The sequence below is a fragment of the Wolffia australiana genome, chromosome 11 (assembly GCF_029677425.1).
Source record: "Wolffia australiana isolate 7733 chromosome 11, ASM2967742v1".
In the NCBI taxonomy this organism is placed as follows: Eukaryota; Viridiplantae; Streptophyta; class Magnoliopsida; order Alismatales; family Araceae; genus Wolffia; species Wolffia australiana.
The window spans coordinates 9,318,445-9,340,112 of NC_135845.1; the positions used below are offsets into that span (position 1 = coordinate 9,318,445).

At 41.3% G+C, this 21,668-nt stretch overlaps 1 protein-coding gene across 1 annotated transcript; it reads right to left on the reverse strand.

The window, feature by feature from the left end:
- Positions 1 to 10,473: 10,473 nt before the first annotated feature.
- On the reverse strand, positions 10,474 to 12,032 carry LOC144709924 (ribulose bisphosphate carboxylase small subunit, chloroplastic 2). Its single transcript, XM_078583602.1, has 2 exons — positions 11,662 to 12,032; positions 10,474 to 10,888 (listed from the first exon to the last, which is right to left on the reverse strand). The coding sequence occupies exons 1-2, from the start codon at positions 11,968 to 11,970 to the stop codon at positions 10,664 to 10,666; spliced, it is 534 nt and encodes a 177-aa protein (XP_078439728.1). The 5' UTR covers positions 11,971 to 12,032; the 3' UTR covers positions 10,474 to 10,663.
- Between the last annotated feature and the right edge of the window lie 9,636 nt (positions 12,033 to 21,668).

The following is a 21,668-nucleotide window of genomic DNA, read 5'->3' on the forward strand; positions in this document are numbered from 1 at the left end:
GCCATCCTTGCTGACCTTGTGACCCAACACAATCCCCTCCTCCACCATGAAGTCGCTTTTCTCCCAACTCAGTACCAATTTGTTTGCCTCGCATATCTGCGAATTTTTTTCCAAATTAGAGAGACATGACTCAAAAGTGTTTCCAAACACAGAAAAATCATCCATGAAAACCTCTAGACAATCACCTATAAGATCATAAAACATTGCACTCATGCACCTTTGGAAGGTGGCTGGTGCATTGCACAATCCAAAAGGCATTCGCTTAAAAGCAAAAGTGCTTAGTGGACATGTGAAAGTAGTCTTCTCCTGATCATGCTCGTAGATACCTATTTGGTTATAGCCAGAATATCCATCTAGAAACCAATAAAACTTTTGTCCAGCTAATTTTTCTTAAATCTGATCTATAAATAGTAGAGGGTAGTGGTGTTTTTTAGAGTCTTCATTTAGCTTCCTATAATCAACACATACCCGCCAGATAGAAGCAACTCTTGTTTGAATCTCCTCCCCCTTTATATTTTTCTAAACTGTTTTGCCAGACTTCTTTAGAACCACATGAGTAGGACTAACTCGAGGACTATCTGAAATTGGGTAAATAAAATCTGCCTTAAGCCATTTTTTAGTCTCTTCAGAATTTTTGAGAATTTTTCTTGATTTGTGTAAAATTCTTAAAATGCAGGAAAAAAAATTTCAAAGGCCGATTCAGTCAGGTTCAGACCAGATTAAACCAGTCCAAGCGCTCCGTGACATAGATAATATTCGGCTAAATCATCAAAAAGGGAGCACCCTTTTGCCGGGCGGATGTGGCACTGTGGGTGCACGTGACCAGTGGGTAATGGGCGCGTTGGCGCACGTGCAGTGTCATGCACCGCACACCATTGCACTCCAGCGCGAGTGGATGGGAAATGTCACCTTAAAAGTGTAAAAAAAAAAAATTAGTTTTTTGATTTTCAAGAGAGGCCATGTGAAGATTGATGGTGAGCCAAGAGAGAGAATTTAAAAAACCTTAGAGAGAGAAAGGAACATGTCTAGAGAGAGAGAATGGTTGAAATGTGGAGATAGATATAGAAAGTGAAGAAATGATATAGGAGAAGTTTGGAGTAGAATTTGAAGGTGCAACTAGTTACCATGTTGTACGAAATTTTGGGGAAACAAACTAAAGTTAATGATGGAGGTCTAGAAAGAGAGTTATATGATTCTAGAGAGAGAAAGAAGGCAAAACGGGTGTTTAGAGTGAGAAAGTGATGGAATAAAAGGGGAAACAGGTAGAGAATGATGGGAAAATGAAAATCTAAGTTCCTATTGCCTTAATGTAATTATATTGAGCCCTCAACGCTTCTTCTCAAGTCTGGACCCTTATATTTTACCACGATCAGTCATTTTTCTATGCAAACAAGATATGAGATTTAATGAAAACTTCAACAAACTTCTATCAATCAGGTTGAACAACATGGATTCTGAAATATGTCTTTTCCTACCGGCCAGCTACTTGCTAGAGCACATCCATAATGAGGTAAAATAAGAGGGGGAAGAGAGTATTTATACATTGAGAGAATTACTAAAAATACCCTTTGGTCATTTCCAATCTCTTTCATTGCCGTTTTGCATTTTCTTCCCCAATCCCTTTCATTGCCATTTTGTATTTTCTTCCCCATTGGCTGAGAGCTTTCCTTCTAAATTTCAGCTTCCCTCTTATATAAAATATTTGAGAGCCCAATAGTCAGATCAGGGCATGGCCCATTTTCCTCTAGTTGTTCTTTTGAAGGCCCATAACACCATTTGACCACTTCAAGCCCATTTGTAGAATCAATGAGCTCCCAAAAATTCTCTAACTCATTCATAATTGCTTCTTTTTATTCCTGTAAATTTCTGCAAAAGTGGAACTATAAAGTACTCATCAATAATAAAACTTCTTAACTTCAAAAAAGTCAAGGAGGTTAGTTAAAAATAGCCATAATGTACTGAATGATGAATTTATAGCAGATGCACAAATATTCAGTTAAACAAAATGATTACATGATAAACTCAAGACTAATAAGACCCAAATAATCTAAAATGTACAAAACAACTATGCATTTATCATATTATCAGGCTATTATGCGTGTATTAACATGGATGGAATGTTGAGCATGTGCATCAAATATAAATTATACAGTACCCTACGATATTATGCTTTATAAATTTCTTGCACATAACTCAGTAAGTTCATGTTAAGTTTAACAGTGAGTTATTGCTTTATTCCACCTATGTGGAGTTACTATTTTTGCCTGTTGAATTATAAATTTTAATGGTGTTTTGTTTATCAATTTCCACATGGCACATAATAATTTGGGTTCCCATGTTGAGTGGAGCCAATTTCCCTAAATGGAAGGAATCACTGCTCTTCCGACTAGGGTTCATTGACTTAGACTTATGTGACATTGATATTAAGCCAAGTGATCCCACTAAAGAGAGCAATGCATAGTCACAGACACATCATGCCAAATGGGTCATGATGGAGGACCATCTAGTTGATCGCATCCACACTCGTCACCAGCCACTTCACAGCGCCCAAGCTGACGTGAAGAACCCACATTTCCACTATCAGGTTTGAGAAACGGCATTTGCGTCTTCTTGTAACGTGTCGTGCCCCTTTGTGTATGGGCCCATCCTTTGTTGTTTTAGTTCCTTCTCATCGTCTTTGGATTGTAGGGGGTCCCTCCTGCATGAGTATAGGCATCCCTCTCATATGTGTTAGTTGCTTAATTGTTCTAATTTTACCATTTAGGGGGAAGGGGAAGAGTGCATGTTGACTTCTCTTTTCCCCCTAAATGTCCTTTTGAGGGAAGCCCAATGAGCTTCCTCTTAAAAGGGCCCATTAGTTCCTAACTGCACCTACTTTACTAATAGTAGTTGGGGAAGGGGTGGACGTGGGTTAGACTTGTTTTTTTTCTTGAAGTTCCAGATCTGAGTTAATAGAGTGGCATTTTTGTATTTGGAGAAAGGAAGGAGAGAAGTTTTCTTTTGTTCTTGTTCTAGACCCTCTAAGGTTTGCTCAACAAGAAGGAACGGTCATCATCTTCACCAGACCAAAGGTACGATGAAGGATTTATCAGACTGGTGCCATTGCGTGCTTCTTCGTCATCAGCAAATCAGTTACCAAACCATATTTACAAGGAAGAGCCAACGGATCGACGTCCCTAATAGTTCTGACCGGTGCTGACGACCCTGGTTTTGAGAATCATCACCGGGATCAGATTCTGCCCCTTTTATCTCCCCCCAGAGTAACCATCGACTTCCTTCTCTACCAAATATTGTCACGACGGAGTAAATTCCTTGACGACAATCACTGTTGACGATTGAGTCGCCCGTGCAGTCAACTGGGATGATGAATACAGAGAATGCATGCCCAATCGATACTCCTGTGATTAGTGCGATACTATTCTGAACCATAAAAAAAATCAACTTGTACCATTTGACTTGTTGGCCTTTCAGCACCGTCCGGCTTTTTTTGGTCTAACGCGTATGGCAATCCTCCTATGTGAATTCTGGAAGCACCGTGTCATGGATGTGCTCTCTTTGGAAGTGTTCCGGCGCTAATGTTTGTGTTGATCACTGCTCCATCAAAGCCATCGGATTGTACATAATGGCTGCAACTGACCATTGATATGGATGACCTGAAATCTGTTGTTAATCCTCAGTGGAGTTGCTGGTAATCAATAATACTGGCATCCCGTTCGTGGAATTCTTCTTCTCGCTTTACTTTGACCACTAAAATGGTCATCTACTGTCTGTAGCATTTGAAACGATCATCCCCTAATCTAAACGCCACTACTCTCTGGCCGCTACTCGAAGCTGTCTCTTAGTTGTGTGGACGTCTATTCCGGAACATAACCAACGACTTCCATAATTATTTACCAGCTCACTCTCAGCCGCACACACACTCGTCCAGGGTGATTGGATCTTGAACCGCAGCTCACATCCTCATCTCTTCCTCTTTACAGTATCGTTACCGTTTTCAGTGCCGGTCTTCGAATGCTCATTGCTTTGAGATAACTTAAGAGTGTGGAAGGATTAGTAATCATCTCTAATTAGAGTGGCCTCTTTGACATTGTCCGGATCGTTCGTTGACGTCGACGGTGCAGACACTCTTAGACGAAGATCGTCCCCCACTTTGTCGGCCTTCGAGTTGATCACACAGATCATTGGGAGCGTGGTCGTGCCTTGACGACCCTCAGTGTCATTGATTGAACTACGTCTCAGATCATCCGACGTACATCTCATTAATTTTATAAAACCATACGCTGCATTTCAGATCATCATATCATTTTTTGTGTTCGATCTTTTGTGGTGTAACACGAGTCAAACGATCCCAGTAGTCGTGTTACATCAGGTCAAGTCCAACAAATAATCCCTATCCTATATGTTGCAACATGTTCCAAGGGACAATAGGGATCATATTTCTAAGGACACTCTAGCTTCTACGTATCTAGACACTATCAAATATCAATTTGTTGGAAATGAGAAAGGTAAATCAGGAGCCCTGATTCCATGGTTCAACACCAGTCGCTACACTAGAGAGGGAAGCATTTGTCAGCACATCATGCAAATGTGTTACATTGTGAGGAAAATGGCTGAACTTGACAAACACATCCTAGAGAAATACGTGCTTCGCTATATCTTACAACTAATACCAACAGCCTTTGATGTTTTCAAGATCTCCTATAGCATGGTCAAGGAGCTATGGTCATTTAGCGAGTTAAGTATCAAATGTGTTCAACAGGAGGAAAATCGGGTAGCTTGTGTATTTGAGTCTAAGATGAACAACGTGAACTTATCAGTTCATGATTATTGGAATCAGCAGTCCAGAACCTTGTAGACCAAGAACCATGTAGTAACGAGACACACCAAGGACAAGAGTTTGGCCCCTAAAGTGAAGTGTCACTTCTACATAAAGCTCGGTCACACCAAAAAAGACTACATTAAGAGTAAGGCATGGTTGGCCAAGCGTTAGTCAGGAAATACTATCTATATAAATATGAATGAATCAAATCTAGCATATGTTCCTTAATCAAGCTGGTGTATTGACTCTAATAACATTGTGCACATTTCAACCACTTTGAACATATTTCAGACAAGGGTAACCCCAAATGAAACCGAAGCATTTACCGTCTCTGACAATAGGATGTGATCGCATGTCAAACGTTTGGGAGGTTATCGCTTCACCTTGGACGTCAGAGAAGTGCTGATTTTGAAGGATTTTTTTTTTACATTCCATCTATTCAAAGAAATTTCATCTCTAGAACCAATCTGGTTAAAGACAAGTATATAGTATCTTCTGATTAATTTGGAAAGTTTTTAATGAGGAAAAATACTCTTATGGGTACAGCGATAATAGATGGATTATTCAAGCTTAGATGGATTAAATACTCTTCAGTTGAATCACCCACTTCTCTAGTTAGCTTGCCCAAGTGGACAAGAGTTGCGCAAGACTCAACTATTCTATGGCATCGAAGGCTGCGACATATATCCCAAGGAAGAGTTAAAAGACTATGACAGAGCAGCTTTTAAGTTCCATGGATTTTACTTACATCCACTACTGTGTTGATTGTATATAGGCCAAGATAGTCAATCCCTTCAAGAAATCCGCTAAAAGAAGCCATAATTTATTAAACTTGATTCATACTGATGTGTGCGGACCTTTTAAGTACTTTGTTAACCTTAATACATGATTAGTCCATAAAAATGTATATTTACATCATCCGTGAGAAATCTGAAGTCTTCATGATGTTTAAGGATTTTAAATCCGAGGCAAAAAATTAACTAGGTAAATCCATCAAATCAATTTGATTTGATAGAGGCAAGGAATAATATTGTCAATACACTGATAAGAGACAAATGTTGGGACCTTTTGCATTATTTCTTAAGGAACATGGCATAGTTCCACAATACACCAGGCAAGACAAACCTGACATAAATGGGGTAGCTGAATAAGTATAGAACACTTAAGGAGATGGTTAGAGCTATAAGGACTCACTCAATTCTACGTGTCTCATTGTGGAGTGAAGCGTTTAAAACATCCATGCATATACTAAATAAGATTCCTATCAAGTCTATAGGGTTAACTCCTTATGAGTTATGGACAGGTGAAATACCTTCTTAAGTGGGTCTACAACCTTAATCCTAATGGAATTGTCGAGTGGTACAAGGCTAGACTTGTTGCCAAAGGGTTTACATAAAGGGAAGGTATTGACTTTTTATGTGATATTTTCTCCTGTATCATCGAAGGACTCATTCTGAATAGTACCTCCTTAGTGGCTCAATTAAATTTAGAGCTACATCAAATAGATGGGAAAATGACTTTCCTAACCGGTGAATTGGAGGATGAAGTGTACATGCGGCAACCTCTAGTTTTCAAGGTCAGTGGAAAAGGAAATAGGATTTGCAAGGTGAATATATGTACATATGAGCTAAAGAAAGCTTCTAGACAATGGTACTTAAACTTTTTATGAAGTTATCACCACTTTCAATTCTAAGGAAAACATTGTTGATCAATGTATATACCTCAAGGAATGTGGGAGTTGCTAAATTTTTCTGGTGCTCTATGTCAATGGCATATTGCTTGCTACTTCATGTTTTGGTTTGTTGAAGGGGACGAAAGATTTCCTATCTAACCATTTTCATCTGAAGGACATGGGGAAGCCCACTTTGTTATTGGAATTCAACTACACCAAGATAGCTCAGTAGGTGCTCTAGGACTATCACAAATGTCCTATATATCAAATACATTGCGTAAGTTTCTAATGGAAAATTGTACTCGGGGAAAGGCCCCTGTTGTTAAGGGTGACAAATAGAGAAAACTCGAAGGCCCTTATTCTGATGATGAACGATTGTGATGGCGCACGCCATCTGGACCCGTCAAAGCCATCATCTGAGCCGCTGTCACCATCGTCAATTGCGTGCCATCGCATCCAGCCGACCGGCACGCCAAGGTGCCAACTAAGACACCCAGCGCCTTCAGCCCAGGTGAATTATGTTCATTTATCGTGTTTTGATTTCTTTCACCCCTTCGTCTAGTCATCGTCCTTGTAGTCGTGTCCATTTTTTTATCCCAGTTTTGTGTCTACATCGTCATGTGAGACAGGTCCTTTGCCATTTGGACTCCCCTCCCCTTTCGTCTTTTTATGTTTTATTTTCTTCTATTTTGTTGTAATGGGGGACCATTATATAAGGGCCCCCCTTGTTGGACTGCCCTTCCCCCCTTGTTGTACTCATTGTAAGGGGTCCATCATGGCCATGTATAAGGCCATGATGGGCACGACATTCATCAGATCTGGAAGTTTATTTTGCAGTTACCATCATTTGCTTTCAGATCTCAGCGTGAGACACAGAAAGAGGGAAGAAGAGGAACGAGATTGAGAGTGAAGAAGAAGGAAAGGTTCAAGGGAAGAGAATGAAGGGGAGGGTGTGCATCCTTTGGAATCACCATCACCTCACCCAGTTCCATTTTCCCAGCGCCCACCGGACATCGGCCCACTGCAGCCGCATCCTCATGATCCAGATCGAAGTCGACGCTTTATACCTTTGCCGGGTGTAAGGATCTCCGCCCGTCGACCGCACGCTACCTGCGACGGTCAACGCGGTGGGCGACCACCTTCCCATGCGGTGTTGAGTGTCCACAAAGAAGGGTACGCCCTGAACGACGCTGACATGCCCCACTGTCTGCATCAACAGGAACCAAACTCTTAACGGCTTCCTCTTTCTTCGATGAGTGCTGATTTTTTTCCGATGTGTCAACGACCAAGTTTGGGTGATCTTGGTCTGAGCAGGCCAGAGCGTCGTCAGGACGCCCTCCGTTTGACCTATGTCGCCCTCAAAGTTGCCTGCAAACCTACAACCGAACACCTAGCTCTTGTGGCATTTGCAACCGACCTGAATCCCGCCAAAAAAGGGATCCACTCGAGGTTTGCGCGTCACATATAAACGCCTGCCAGGGCACCACTTAGCCCTCCCGCGTCCCTTCCCACCTGGATTATCACCAACTGTGAGTCACGCCTGAGCTTGCCAGTGTCAACTAATGGCTAATCAACACTACCCCGCCAACCCTCAATTCGGCCGGGCTTGGCAGATCTTACAGTCTACTGTTGAATTAACTGGCATTGAATCACAATCAGCCAATCTGCCGCTCATGTTCCCCTCAATGTCCGTGATTGGGCCAATCCTTTTGATCCAGCAAAACTCCTGAGCCGAGACGCCTCTATTGGCCATCCATATGCTCGCACCTGTTGCTCCGTAATTGTCCGTTCCGGTCCCGGTCCAGTCTCTTTGTCGGGTCTAATTGGCGCTTAAGCCGTGCTGTCACCGGGTATCACTCTCGCTTTCGATCCTCTCCTCTGATCTCCATCCAATTACGCCTGCGGCTTGTCGCTAGTCGAGCCATGCCGACCCTCTCCGGCTCCTGCACCACCACCCGCACCGGCTGCTACCATTGATGAAGATTCTACACCACGAACTGAACGCCAACGAGGTACGTCGTCCTCCTGCCCATTCGTTATATTGCCTTTTGTTGTGTATCGTCAATCGTCTCCATTGCGCTTGTGCTAGATAGGTGAGAGAGGTAGTGAGAGATAACTACTACACTTGAGCTTCTTACCAATACGGGTCGAGCTCATCCGTGATGTGCGAGCCCCTTTGGATTGATTTCACTGTAAACTCCATCGTCCCTCCAACGAGGTTCGAGAGGCCACCATCACTGTCACCCGGCGACCCCCTTCAGAACTCAGAGTTCGGCACACTCCATCAAGTAGGAGCCTGCAAGTACGACACGTATGACACATTCTTCGTGCGTCGTAGTTACATATACCCCATTAGGGTTTTATCTATCCGTTGGACGACGACACCGTCGACGTCCGACATCACTATCTCGGTACCGAGCCATCGATTCGGTACCGATCGGATAACATCCTTGACGACGTCTGACATCAGATTGCCAAAATGTGTACACCATGTGACCTTGCTTTTGTCACTGGATATATTGGTAGATACCAAAGTGACTCTAGACTCATGCATTTGCAAGCTACCAAAAGGGGTCTACGCTATTTGCAAGGGACCAAATATTTGATGCTTTACGTGCAGATGATCAGATCATTTCGTAGTCGTAGGATTCTCAGACTTAAAACTTTTTCTGATGCTTAGATATGAGAATATCTACATCTGGTTATATATATGTACTTGCTTGGTGAGCTGTCCCATGATCTATCATCGTGCAGAAGATGACCGTGACATCAAAAATTGAAGCTGAGTATGTGGCTTGTTTCCACGCGTCTTCACCAGCCATATGGTTTTGTAATTTCATGTCACATCTCGGTGCTTTTTAGCCCATACAGATATATTGTGACATGAAGATTACGTGATGTTATTTAATAACAACAAGAACTCTAGTGCTTGTAGACACATGAAGGTAAAATTCTTGGTGGTAAAGGAGAGGAGCAGAGATGGATGAATTTATATTGAGCATATTGGGACTGGTTTAATACAAGCTGACCCACTTACAAAGGCATTGTCACGTGGTTCCCATTGTGAACATGTCTTAAGTATGGGTGTGGCAATATAAGTCCATCCAATATCCTCCATACTGATATTTTATGTCTTACATAAGTATTTGGTACATAGTTGGGACTTATGCCTTAGGTAGTGTCACTGCTATGACTGGTCTTTACAAGAGGTATTATGATCATATGATATCTGTACTAATGACCCCCGAACGGTGATTTTGATATCCACTAGAGAGGCATGTGAATCAGGTCAAGTGGGAGATTGTTGGATTTTGACCTTGTTGACTATCCTCTTGTAAGGGCATTATCTTCTTTTACGTGGGAGACGATTTCACATTATGGTTAAGTATGTCAAGGGGCATTATGGTTGGTCCCTATAAAAGGTAAACATATTAGGCAACCAGCATACTGTTCTTGAGTTGCTCACCTAGTTGTCCATGTCAGTAAACCATAGAGGGACCCACAGGCTTGCTGGAGCCATTCCAAGGCCACTAGAGAAGATCCAAGGATCTAAGGTGACATGTTCCATTGTCATGACATCTACAGGTATGCTCTCTTGTTTCATCCAGGAAGTGAGTGAGAGAAAGAGAGCGAGAAAGGGAGACAGAAATTGAGTGTGAGAGAGAGAGAGAGAAAGAGAGAGACTGGCCGACAGACAGAAATTGAGGGATTGTGAGAGGGAGCTGTCGTTTTTTCTCAAATTGTTCGATTTAATTCGAACACTTCAAATATAGTCTGATTTATTTCAATTTTTCTAATCGAGTGGATCCAAAAATCTAGATTGTACTCAACCCAAAACCTTGATCGATCGAAAGATCCAACTATTCGGATTGAATCTCATTCTGATTGATCAAAAAATTCAGTCAAAATTCGATCTATTCGATTCGAAGCCGGTTCCTTAGTAGGGGAGAAAGAAAAGAAAAAGGCATAATTTCAGAGCGTATCTAGAAGAAGCCGAAGCTGTGATGTTTCTCACCAACAAAAAGGATATATATACACCATTACACTGCTCATATGTTGGGAATCGGCTGAAGACGACGGAAAGAATGGGAAATTGAGGTTGATACGAGGATGACAGGAAAGAGCAACATAACATAAGGGTACGCAGAGAGCTTAAACAAAGAAAAGTGGGCTTAGGTGGGCTTGTAGGCGATGAAGCTGACGCACTGCACTTGGCGCTTGTTGTCGAAGCCGATGATCCTGACGAAGTAGTCAGGGTAGGCCTTCTTGGCCTCCTCAACCTCGGCGATCACCTGGGATGCATCGGTGCAGCCGAACATGGGCAGCTTCCACATTGTCCAGTAGCGGCCATCGTAGTACCCGGGGGAGGCGTGGTACTCACGGTAGACGAAGCCCTCCTGTTCATTGTAAAGCACAGGATTCGTTAGAAAAGCCAAAATACTGAATCTTTCCTAGAGACTCGTGTGGGATAATTATGGGGACAGCGAGATCTACTCGCTCCTAAGATCGCCCTTCATCTGGAAGGCCGTAAGGGTGAATCTTTGAGAGAACCAGATGAGATATTTCATGGAAACGCCCGAAAGAAAGTAATTTTCAAGAGAGACCTAGATGGGATGGTTTTGGGGGTAGAGACATACTGGATACCAGAGACATCCCCTACTTAGTTTAATCCAAAAAAATCAATCTTTAGAGAAACTGATATGAAACTTTAAGGAAGATAGGGATCAGTTCACCCCCAAAGCATACATTTCAAGCGAGTCCCAGATAAGAGAGGGAGGGCATATTTAGAGCTACAGAGAGGTCCAGTAGAGCCACGTTAGAAAGAGGGAGAAGAAGAAAGACCGAGATATGATAATTTATTGAGAGAGAAAGAGAGATTATGCTGGACCCAGATGAGAGTGAGGTTAGATTTCACGGAATAGAGAGAGGCCCAGATACGATAGTTTCGAGAGAGAGAGAGGGAGAGAGAGATAATTCTGGACCCAGATGAGAGAGAGGGTACATTTCATGGAATCGAGAGAGACCCATATACTATAGTTTCTAGAGAGAGAGAGAGAGAAAGAGAGAGAGAGATAATGCAGGACCCAGATGACAGAGAGGGCAGACTTCAAGAAATAGAGAGAGACCCGGATGAGATACGGTAGAGGGAGAGAAGAGAGAGAGACAGTACCTTGGAGAACTCGATGCAGGGGATCCAGCCGTTGCGGATGAGGTACTCAACCTCCTTGGCGAGGGCTTCGGTGGAGAGGGGAGGCAGGTAGGACAGGGTCTCGAACTTCTTCAGACCCTCCGGGGGCCACACCTGCATGCACCGGGCCTTGCCGCCGTTGCTGGGCAGGGTCGACAGGTCGGCGTTGGCCTTGCGCGTGGCCGGGAAGGCGGCGGAGGAGCGGAGCCCGTTGAAGGGCGCCACCATGTTGGACTGAGCCGGAGTGGCGCGGGCCACAGCGGCGGAGGACACCATCATCGAGGAAGCCATGGCGATCCTTCTTCCTTGCTCTTCCTCACTCCCTTCGTCAAACCCGAATCCAAGCTCAGCTTGAGAGGATCTCTAAGTTTTTACGCCGTGTTAAATAGGCATCGACCCATCCAACGTCTCCCGTCACCTCCACCACACACGTCCTCTCAAATATAACATCCGGGATTTCCCTTCTGTTTACAGGTGGCATTGGCCTTGATCTCCTTATCCGACACCCAGTGAGAACGTGTGATTGGCATTCGCCTGCATCTCTCCTCTTTTCCTCCTCTTGTGTGTGGCCAAGCTATCATCTATTTTCTCATCTTCTTAGTGAAGAGGAATATGTTACCGGAAAGACCCCTGGTATCTCTTGTGCCAGAGATTAACGTAGTATAAGGCCCTGCCGAGCTATCTTTTGAAGTTGACTTCTTTCTGCGATGAACTAAACCATGTCACTGCCCTAACAACATCATTACGTGGAAATGTTTATCTGGCTGAAATTCCATAAAAGATCTGGTGGACAGAAGTATCATTTTCTCGAGGCCGAGGGAGAGAATAATCAGTGGATCTGTTAATTTTTACATCATCAGTCAACTGTCATGTCGATTCAACTTAATTATTTATCAACGGTTTTGCGGACTCCAATTTCCAAGGATGTCCACTGTTCCCTTAATAAATTTCATGAAGTGGATACAAACGTGTTATTTTTTTAACTTCTGAATCCGCTTTATCAGAAATTTGACTTATCTAGTTGGTCTCCTTTCATTTACTCATAGATGAATTACCCATTGACCTACTTAATCAGAAATTTTCATAACCCGTGATTAATAGTTTATTGAGCTAGAGGGAAGATGATGCATCATTGTTAATGGATGATGTCGTCATGTAACGATGATGTCGTGGATTCTGTTCTCCATTGATGCCACGATATCAATTAAAAAGACGACCAGCTCACCCTGGTCCTTTAGCAAATTGTAGAGAATAAAAAAAGGCACAATATATGAATAGTTCAAGGGCGTTGTAACTCACAGCTTCAACAATAACACACTGACCATATAGATACCAAGATGAGCTTAGCTGCATAAATTCCAGTCAATAAGCAACCAGAGATGCAGAGAAATCCACTATAGATGATATAAGGTCCAAGCACTTCATAAACAAGCCCAAGAGAACAAGAGAAAGAAAGAAGGAATCCCAGTAGCACTTGTAAAGCATCTCCAATAGACTCAAGAACAAAAGTAATGTTATTCTAGGTCTAATGGAGAGCACAAGAACTACACAAACCTTCTGCTGTCCTCTCTCACGTCCTCTATTTGAGAAAGACCTTACTTTATTCCATATCCCCTCGAGAAGCACAAGCTTGCTCCCTCCACAAGCCCCCCCCCCTTGCTCCACAAGCAATAGGATGGGCTCTTGAGTCCGATGGAACTTCATCTGGGTCCGGAGAGTTGCTGACTCCTTTCTCCACCTGTTGGTGAGCTTCAGCCATCATCTCTTGCGGCAGCCACTATCTAAGCACAATTAAAATAACATTGAAAGAGGGTTAAAATGCCCTAAATGAACTATTCGCATCCAGCATAATGAGCCTTATTTTCAAAGATGGCCTAATGGGTTAAACATTAGTGAGTCACGTGCCTTTTAAGTGGCCACATACCCAACACAAATTACACTATGTAAACCCCACTTTTTGTTTAACTTCTATTGCGGTATAACCGGAACTTTGACTGCTACAGGTGGTCTTGTTTCATTTACTCAAAGAAAAATGACTTCTTGGACTTTCTATTGCAAAACTTCCATACTCCACTTCCCAATCATTCTTCATTTTGTCATTAAAAAATCATCTTGTGGTAGTCAATGGAAATAGAAGTAGCCTTTTCTAAGGCACACTCTCAGTTCAGACATGACGTGAATGTTGGCATCGTAGAGAGCTGTAATTTAAACTAATGGTAACTGATGCCAGACAGTAGGAGTGAGCGGAAGCGCTGGTGGCTGGATGGCGCGGCAGATGGGCAGAATGTAATGACAGCCATGGACTGGAAGGTCAGCTAGTGTATCGTACAAAAGAGAGGCAGTGACGAACGGTGGAGGGTAGGAGTCATGCTCACTGTAGGCCAGCAACAACAGGTGGACATGGGACGACTCATCTGCAAGTGGTAAGCGCTGTGTAGGCAATGATGGAGTGACGTATACACTATAGGCAAGCACATGCTAGATAGACACAAGTCGGCTATAGGATGGCATCATGTGGGCATCTGGTGATGGCATCTAAAAGCGGCAGCTGCGAAGCATAAGCAGTGCCAAGGGCGAAGACGAAGAAACTGTCTAAATTCAAAATTCACCAATGTCTACACCAAGGGAGGGGGCTTTTATATTCAAATTCTCCCTTATCCATATAAAAAGTTGCATTGTGTTATGTTTCGTGTCGTGGCACAAACCGTCCATATCCCTATTTGTTCCCCACCAGTAGCTTGTAACTAAGAGAAATTCAAAAGGTGCCATTTCAATCCAAGATTGATGATCATAATGTAGGCTAAACAATGGGGATTCTACTTCTCCTGTTGCAAAACACTATCCCAGATAAGCTCACCTCTCTTGGGGCCTTCAATCCCCTTAGTGCATTAGCCTCTCATTTGGACTTAAACTCTTTCATAATTGCAAAGTGGTAGCTATTGCGAAGAGGGCTTTGAGGTCGCCCACAACCGAAAACCGTCTTCCCAGGACAAAGAAGTGCTTCCAAGTATAACGCTCATAGATGATTGTAGAGAAGAGCAACATAGCAGCTTGACTTCAACTCAGCCACATCTGATGCTGGCTGACAATTCAGACCAAACTTAACTCAATTCTAATAATGTTGCACCGCATACCCTGGAAGATACTTAAACGGGAATGGTCCAGCTCAATAAAAGACAGCATATTATCCAATTACAACTGCTATAATCAAATACCATACTCTGCCAATTGTTACGACTATTGCTAGTCTCACTGTAAAATGACACCATGTAAACTCTAATTGAACCATATAATCTTGAACATAAAGCTTCCATTTTTCCTAGTACAAGTCTCCCATTTTTAGCTTCACTCCTTTCTTCATCTCATCCTTAACTCTAAGACTTGGCTATTTTATTGTATCAGAGTAATGGTTGTCTCTCACTCATTCATCAAACCAAACCAACCACAGAAGAAGTCCGAGTGATGATTCTGGCAAGATTTCTAATGTCACAAAAGCTGACAAAAAACAACTATTAAATAAATTCGCGGAAGAGCTCCATCCTCTACCTTCTCAATAGGTACGATCTCATAAAATACATTAAATAAATTCCCCTACTTTTGTCCATTGTAGATGAAGATGGAACTATTACCGACTACCAAATTTACAAAATGTAGTGGAAGGTGAATCAATATGTCCTACATTCTACTCCATCAGATTTTATCATTCCTTATATCAACACAGGAAAGTCACCAAAAGACGATTGGGAGAAATTGGAAAATGCATTTTAAAGCAGAATGATATAATATATGCTTCATCGACAATTTCATAACATCAATGAAACTAATATGTGCACTGATGAGTACATATAACACTTCAGATCTGTAGGTGAATCTCTTGAACTAGTCGGACAACCAGTCAATGAAGCTTCATGAAGTTTTACCTTATTCAGGGCCCTTAATACGGAATCTACCCAATATGTAGTCAGAATAAGTTCCAACCTAAAACATTTGAAATTAAAAGATATCCTTAAAAGTATCAAAGCACATGATGCATATCTAGCATATATACAACAAACGAATGGCAACAACTTCACACCCTTGGCGAACAAAACACAATTTCAACCATCTCCAAATTATCTGACTCAACGTAGAGATGGCACCAACAGCAAGGTTATTATCCACAACCTCAAGACTCCTTGACACAAGAGAGAGGACAAGGCAGAAGTCAATGCTTTCAGCCACATGCCAAACATGCCCTCATTTTGGACATCGAGCATTAGAATGTCCTGAAAGATTTACCATGAATAATCAGCGATGGAGGCCCATCACTCACCACTTTTCTTGACATGGTAAACCTTTTCCAAATGACGTTCTACCACAAGCGTATCAGGTCAACTCGTTCAACTCTACCATGCACAGTCCTTGGTATCCTAATGGGGATGATCAATTAATCAACACAGTAAAGAGAACAAGCTAATAGTAAAGACTGAACAAATCAAACTAACAGATGGAATTACCTAGGTCAATTATAGTCTACTATTAGTAGTCTACTAAAGGAATAATTTATATCTTTGAAACTCATGCAAATAGGTATGAGGTGATTCTTGGTAACATATATATAAAATCAAGATATGGTAGACCCTGGAATGAAATAATATGAGGTGTTCAGAAATGGTTGAAGTACTTAAATAGGACAAGCAATATGACTATAGCCCTTGGTAGATTTACCCAAAAAGAAAATCATTTATTTGATATTATGGATGACCGTTTACATAAGGATCATTTCATTTTTGTGCGTTGGTCCAGCCTACTGGTATTTCCTTGTGCCTATTTGGATGTATGCAGTTGGGTCACAGGTACAACTTTTTTCACTTCATAGTATACTCATGGATTGGGAGTTCCTATTAGGAAGGTTGAAATTTTTGAAATGTTGCAGTCTCTACTCCTACAAATAGTGTGGTCCATTCTTTATTGCTTCTATGGGGACCAAAATCTCAAGGAGATTTTACTTTTTGGTGTCAATTGGGTAGTCTGTGAACTTTTGTTTCTCTTGATGGGGCTTTGGGGCTAATAGGTTTCATGTTATGTCACTTTGAACTTGCTCAATCTGTTCAATGGCGACCATTTCACCCATTCAATCTTTCCAGTCAAACTCTAGTTTTTGTTTTTGTATTCTTTATTTATCCACTGGGTCAGTCTGGTTGATTCTTTTCACCTAGTTTTGGTGTAGCAGCTATCTTTAGATTCATCCTTCTCTTCCAATAAGTTTCATAATTGGACATTTAATCCATTCCATTTGTTGGAGTTGCTGGAGTATTGGGCGCTGCCTTGCTATGTGCTATTCATGGTGCTATTGTAGAAAATACTTATTCAAATATGGCGACAGTGCAAAGATATTTTGTGCTTTTAATGCAAGTCAAGCGGAAGAGACTTATTCAATAATAACAACTTCTTCTGGTCCCAAATCTTTGGGGTTTCTTTTTCCAACTAACATTGGTTAAATTTATTTATGTTATATGTTCCACTAAGTGGTTTATGGATGAGCGCTCTAGGAGTAGTCGATCTGGCTCTACACCTACATGCATATGACTTCGTTTCCCAAGAAATCTGTGCAGCAGAAGATCCTGAGTTTGACCCTTTCTACACTAAAAAATTATTATATTAAACGACGGTGTTCGTACTTGGATGGTGGCTCATGATCAGCTTCATGAAAATGTTGTATTTACTGAAGAGGTTCTACCATGTGAAAATTCTATTTAATGGAACTGTAGAATTAGCTGGCCGTGATTAAGAAAACTTAAGTTTTACCTGGTGGACCAGTAATGCCAAACTTATCAATTTTGCCGGTAAACTACTTGAAGCTCACATATCCCACGCCGGGTTAATTGTATTTTGGGTCAGAGCAATGAACCAATTTGAAATGGCTCATTCTGTACTGGAAAAGTCCATGTATGAGAAAGGATTGATTAACTTCCCCATCTAGCTAGTTAAGGTTGCGGGGTATGCCTGGGAGGAGAAGTCATAGATTTTTTTTATACTTTGTGTTCAGAGTACTTCACATAATATTGATATGCAGTCTTAGGCTTTTGTGGCATTTATCATGCACTTCAGGGACCTGAAACTATTGAAGAGTTTTTTCTATTCTTTGGTTTTGTATAGAAATATAGATATAAAATGACCAAAATTTTAGGTATATATATTTATGTATTTTTTTTATAGCAGAAAATCAAGAGAAATGGGAAAAGTTCTATCGACACCTTGCAATGTTTGAGAGAATACCCCAAAGAAGTCAAAATACGAGAATTATTTACTATGTATATTTATTTTAATATTTAAATGTATATATTTGTATAAGGATAAATCGGGATGAACTTAATTAAATCGATGAATAACACTAGGTGCTCGATGAAATGCCTGAATGAAATCATGATACTGAATTTTGATCAAATCAAACTTCTTGAGTTATTGAAAGAACTTGAATCAAAACGATAGTGTTATTCTACTTGATTGCAACTAAAACGAGCTCAGAAATTAACATACCCACCCTAAATTGAGGAACGGGGGTGGGGATACCGATCGCTACCCCGCAACTTTGGTGTGTTGCTTCTTCCCTTCCTCTCTTCCTTGCTGGCACAAAGTCCTCACTTCCTTGCTCTTCCTTGAAGCCTTTCTGAGTCGTCTGCACACCCATAGAGTTGTCACCATGCCATCGAGCGCTCTAATCTCCGAAAGGGCCTCTGCCATTTTCTTCTTTATTGCAATGACATATGAGAAAATTGAGGCTATGGAGACCCTTTAAAGACCTCGCAAGGACCTCCCATGGCTTTTGATGCAATGGAACAGCGTTGGGGGTCCTCCTAAGCCGTCGAAGTCCCTTGGTGGTCCCCCTAGCCACCAAAAACCTTCGTCTGGTGAAATGTGGATGGCCAGGAGTAGGGATGGACGGAACTGCCCCTAGCCACCAGATCCCCTTCAGATGAGGCTCAATGGCTGCGATGAAATCACATATATGGACCCCTTTAAGTTGGTGTACCCATGCCCCATCATCAGCCTTGTCAGTGTGCCCCATCACCATGCCTTCTTCATGATTCACCTGCTCTTGTGGCCCCATCGCTCGCATTAGCAGCTACAACCAATCAGACTCTACAAAAGAAAGAATACTATAAATCATGTCTAAAATTTCACCATTCGATCTTCTTTAACAAGATTAAACGGTCATGATTATATCAAAATATTTTAGAAAGCCCGTCATGACGCATGCTTTGAGCTAGGTCGGCTCGAGACCTTGTGAATATTTCTTCCATTTGTCTTAAGATTCCAGACTGTTGGGCCGCGATTGATGAAGGCAAATTTCACAATAAATTTGATTGTCGTTGTATTTTTAATTTTCCTACAATCAAATAAATTTTGATAAAATACATAGACTTACTCAAATGTATAGTGTGAGTAAGGTCGTATCCACATGGACTGGCCTTTAGAGAGATATTCAATATTCGAGTTGTTAGTTAATAAGATATAGTAATAATACTAAAGATAATGAATACAAGAAGCATTTACTTATTAGTAAATAGAGAGAATATTAGTTTAATAAGATAAATAGAGAGGAGAGAATATCTGATACAATATGTATATGTATTTTATAGGTTCTAAGAATAATAAAGAATTAAGATATTAGATATTACATTTAAGATGATAGTAACATAATTAGTGAAGAAGTATATAGTACTTAATAAGAGTAATTAGTATTAACAGGGAAGAAGAAGAGTAGAAGTTGATACCTAGGGAGAGAGAGTAAGTGATTATTTAATTATAATGTACTAAGTAAGTGATTATTTAGGTATGGAGAAATATTAGGAAGAAATAAAGATACATTAATAGTAATTAAAAGGTAATTATATTAATATAAGATTAACTATACTTATAGAATACTACTTATATAGGTGAAATATTTATTATGGAATTACTATAGGTATTTTTAGATATTTTTATATTTGGTTGAACACCTAGGAGGTGTTCAACCAAATGCCTGAAAGGGGGTCGATATAAGAGTTTATATTTAGTTTTTATTGTTTTTATATGATCATATAGTTTATATAGTTTCTATATGATTTCTATATATTCTATATATTTTTTAATAGAATAAAATCGGATAGAAGAGGCAGTTCTGTCGAACGCCCCGATAGAAGTCAATTAGGTGAGAGGTATGGATATGTATTTAAATTTTTTAAGCTTGATAAAGTCAAACTTAGGTAAATCAATAAAATAATTGTCCAACACATGAGGTGTTCAATGAAAGGCCAGAGAGAAATCACCATAACAACTTTTTTTATCAAAATCAATTGAATTAATGACTAAACTAATTGGAGTCTAATGGGCGATAAAATCCTACTGAATTTGAACAAAAGTGACAGTAAAAAACTCACTGATCTGCCTGATTCCAAGATTAGAGAGATGGCGCCAATTGCTGCCGCCTAGCTTCCGTTTAAGGGTTCCCTCGTTGTTCTCCTCCGTCCGGGTGCAGATCCGAGCTTCGCCAGCCCCTCTTGAAGCCTCCCTGAGTTCTTCCACAGCCGCCTGCATTGTCACGATGCCGCAGTCTGCCTTTGAGTCTGAGAGGGATCCCCACCACCAATATGGCTAATGGTCAAAAGATCCTTGAAATGGGGGCCTTCGGGCCTCAGGGGTCCTCCCAGGCCATTGGATGGCCTGGCCGTCCCCCCTCGCCGGCCAAACATGGTCTCCGGTGGCAGCGTCGACGGCCAGGGCTGGGGTTGGACCGAACTGCCCCTGGCCGTTCGATCTGATCTTGAAATGGATCAATAGCTGCGATTAAATTGCAGATGTGGACCCAGCTTAAGTTGTTGTACCCCCCATCGCCATGTTAGCATGCCCTGTCAGTGATCCCTCTTCTAATTCATCGAGCGAGGGGTCCAGCGTCTGCGTGATCCTCACCATCCAATAGGAAGCCCTGAAAAAGAAACAAAAGATATTAAATGAACGGAGAAGATCCCACAGTCCAAGCTTCTTTAAAAAGATTGGACGGATGAGATCATATCCGTCTTTCTAAAAATAGCCCAAAAAAGACACGGGCTTTGGGCCGGATTGGCTCAAATCCCTGCCTCAATTTATTCTTGTTTTCTATAGATCACGGCCCATTGGGTCACAATCAAATTCTTTCCCATTGGTGGCCCAGCCCACTGCGAGAGTAACAGAGATGAGGGGTTTCTAAATTCCATATTGGAAAATGTAAAAATCTACGGCACTTTATAAATGTTGGCATGTCTCTACTGAATTATAATGCCATACCTCTCCATTGTACCGCGACATGGTTCCTCTTTGTGGGCCTGAGTGGCCCTTTGTGTACCTTGTGTGGCCGGCTTGGTTGCTTGTCGGGTGCCGCCCTTGCTGGCTGCGAGCTGGCTTGGGCGCTGATGTGCATGGTCAGCCCTGGCTGGCCCAATAAAACCATTAATTTTATTATTATTATTATTTCATTATTTTTTTATCATTATTCTTTCGTCTTCTTCAATAATTGTCTCTATTATTTTCTTCAACTTCAATATTGACTTCACCCCTGCAATTACATGGATAACATACTGAATAGAACATTAGAACATTAACAATGTCTTAAATACATTTTTACTAAGAAATTCTTGAGTATGTAGAACATGCATAAAAATGACATAAAATGCAATTTTAATCACTAAATGCAATTTTAGTGGATGAAATGTAAAATTCTTGTCAAATTGAAGATAATACACATGAACAGATCCCAAAATGACCTTTAAATGTGTATCTTTGCATGCCACATTTTGTGTCTATCAGCGATGAATCTCATCCTTGTCAGCCCGGCCTAGTGCGGAGCCGGGAGAGATAGGCAGATGCAATCCTACAGCAGAAAGTTTTAAGAAAATTAATGGTAAAAAAATTGTGTACGATATCATAGATTGAATCAAACAAAAGACTTCCCTCTAGTGTGCATGCATGGATATCTCTATGGGGCCTCTTTG

Excerpts from the sequence above, each read along its gene's own strand:
- LOC144709924 (XM_078583602.1), bottom strand. The coding sequence starts at position 11,970 with ATGGCTTCCTCGATGATGGTGTCCTCCGCCGCTGTGGCCCGCGCCACT. Across the intron at positions 10,889-11,661 it reads CCTGCATCGAGTTCTCCAAG|GAGGGCTTCGTCTACCGTGA; the intron begins GTACTGTCTCTC and ends TACAATGAACAG.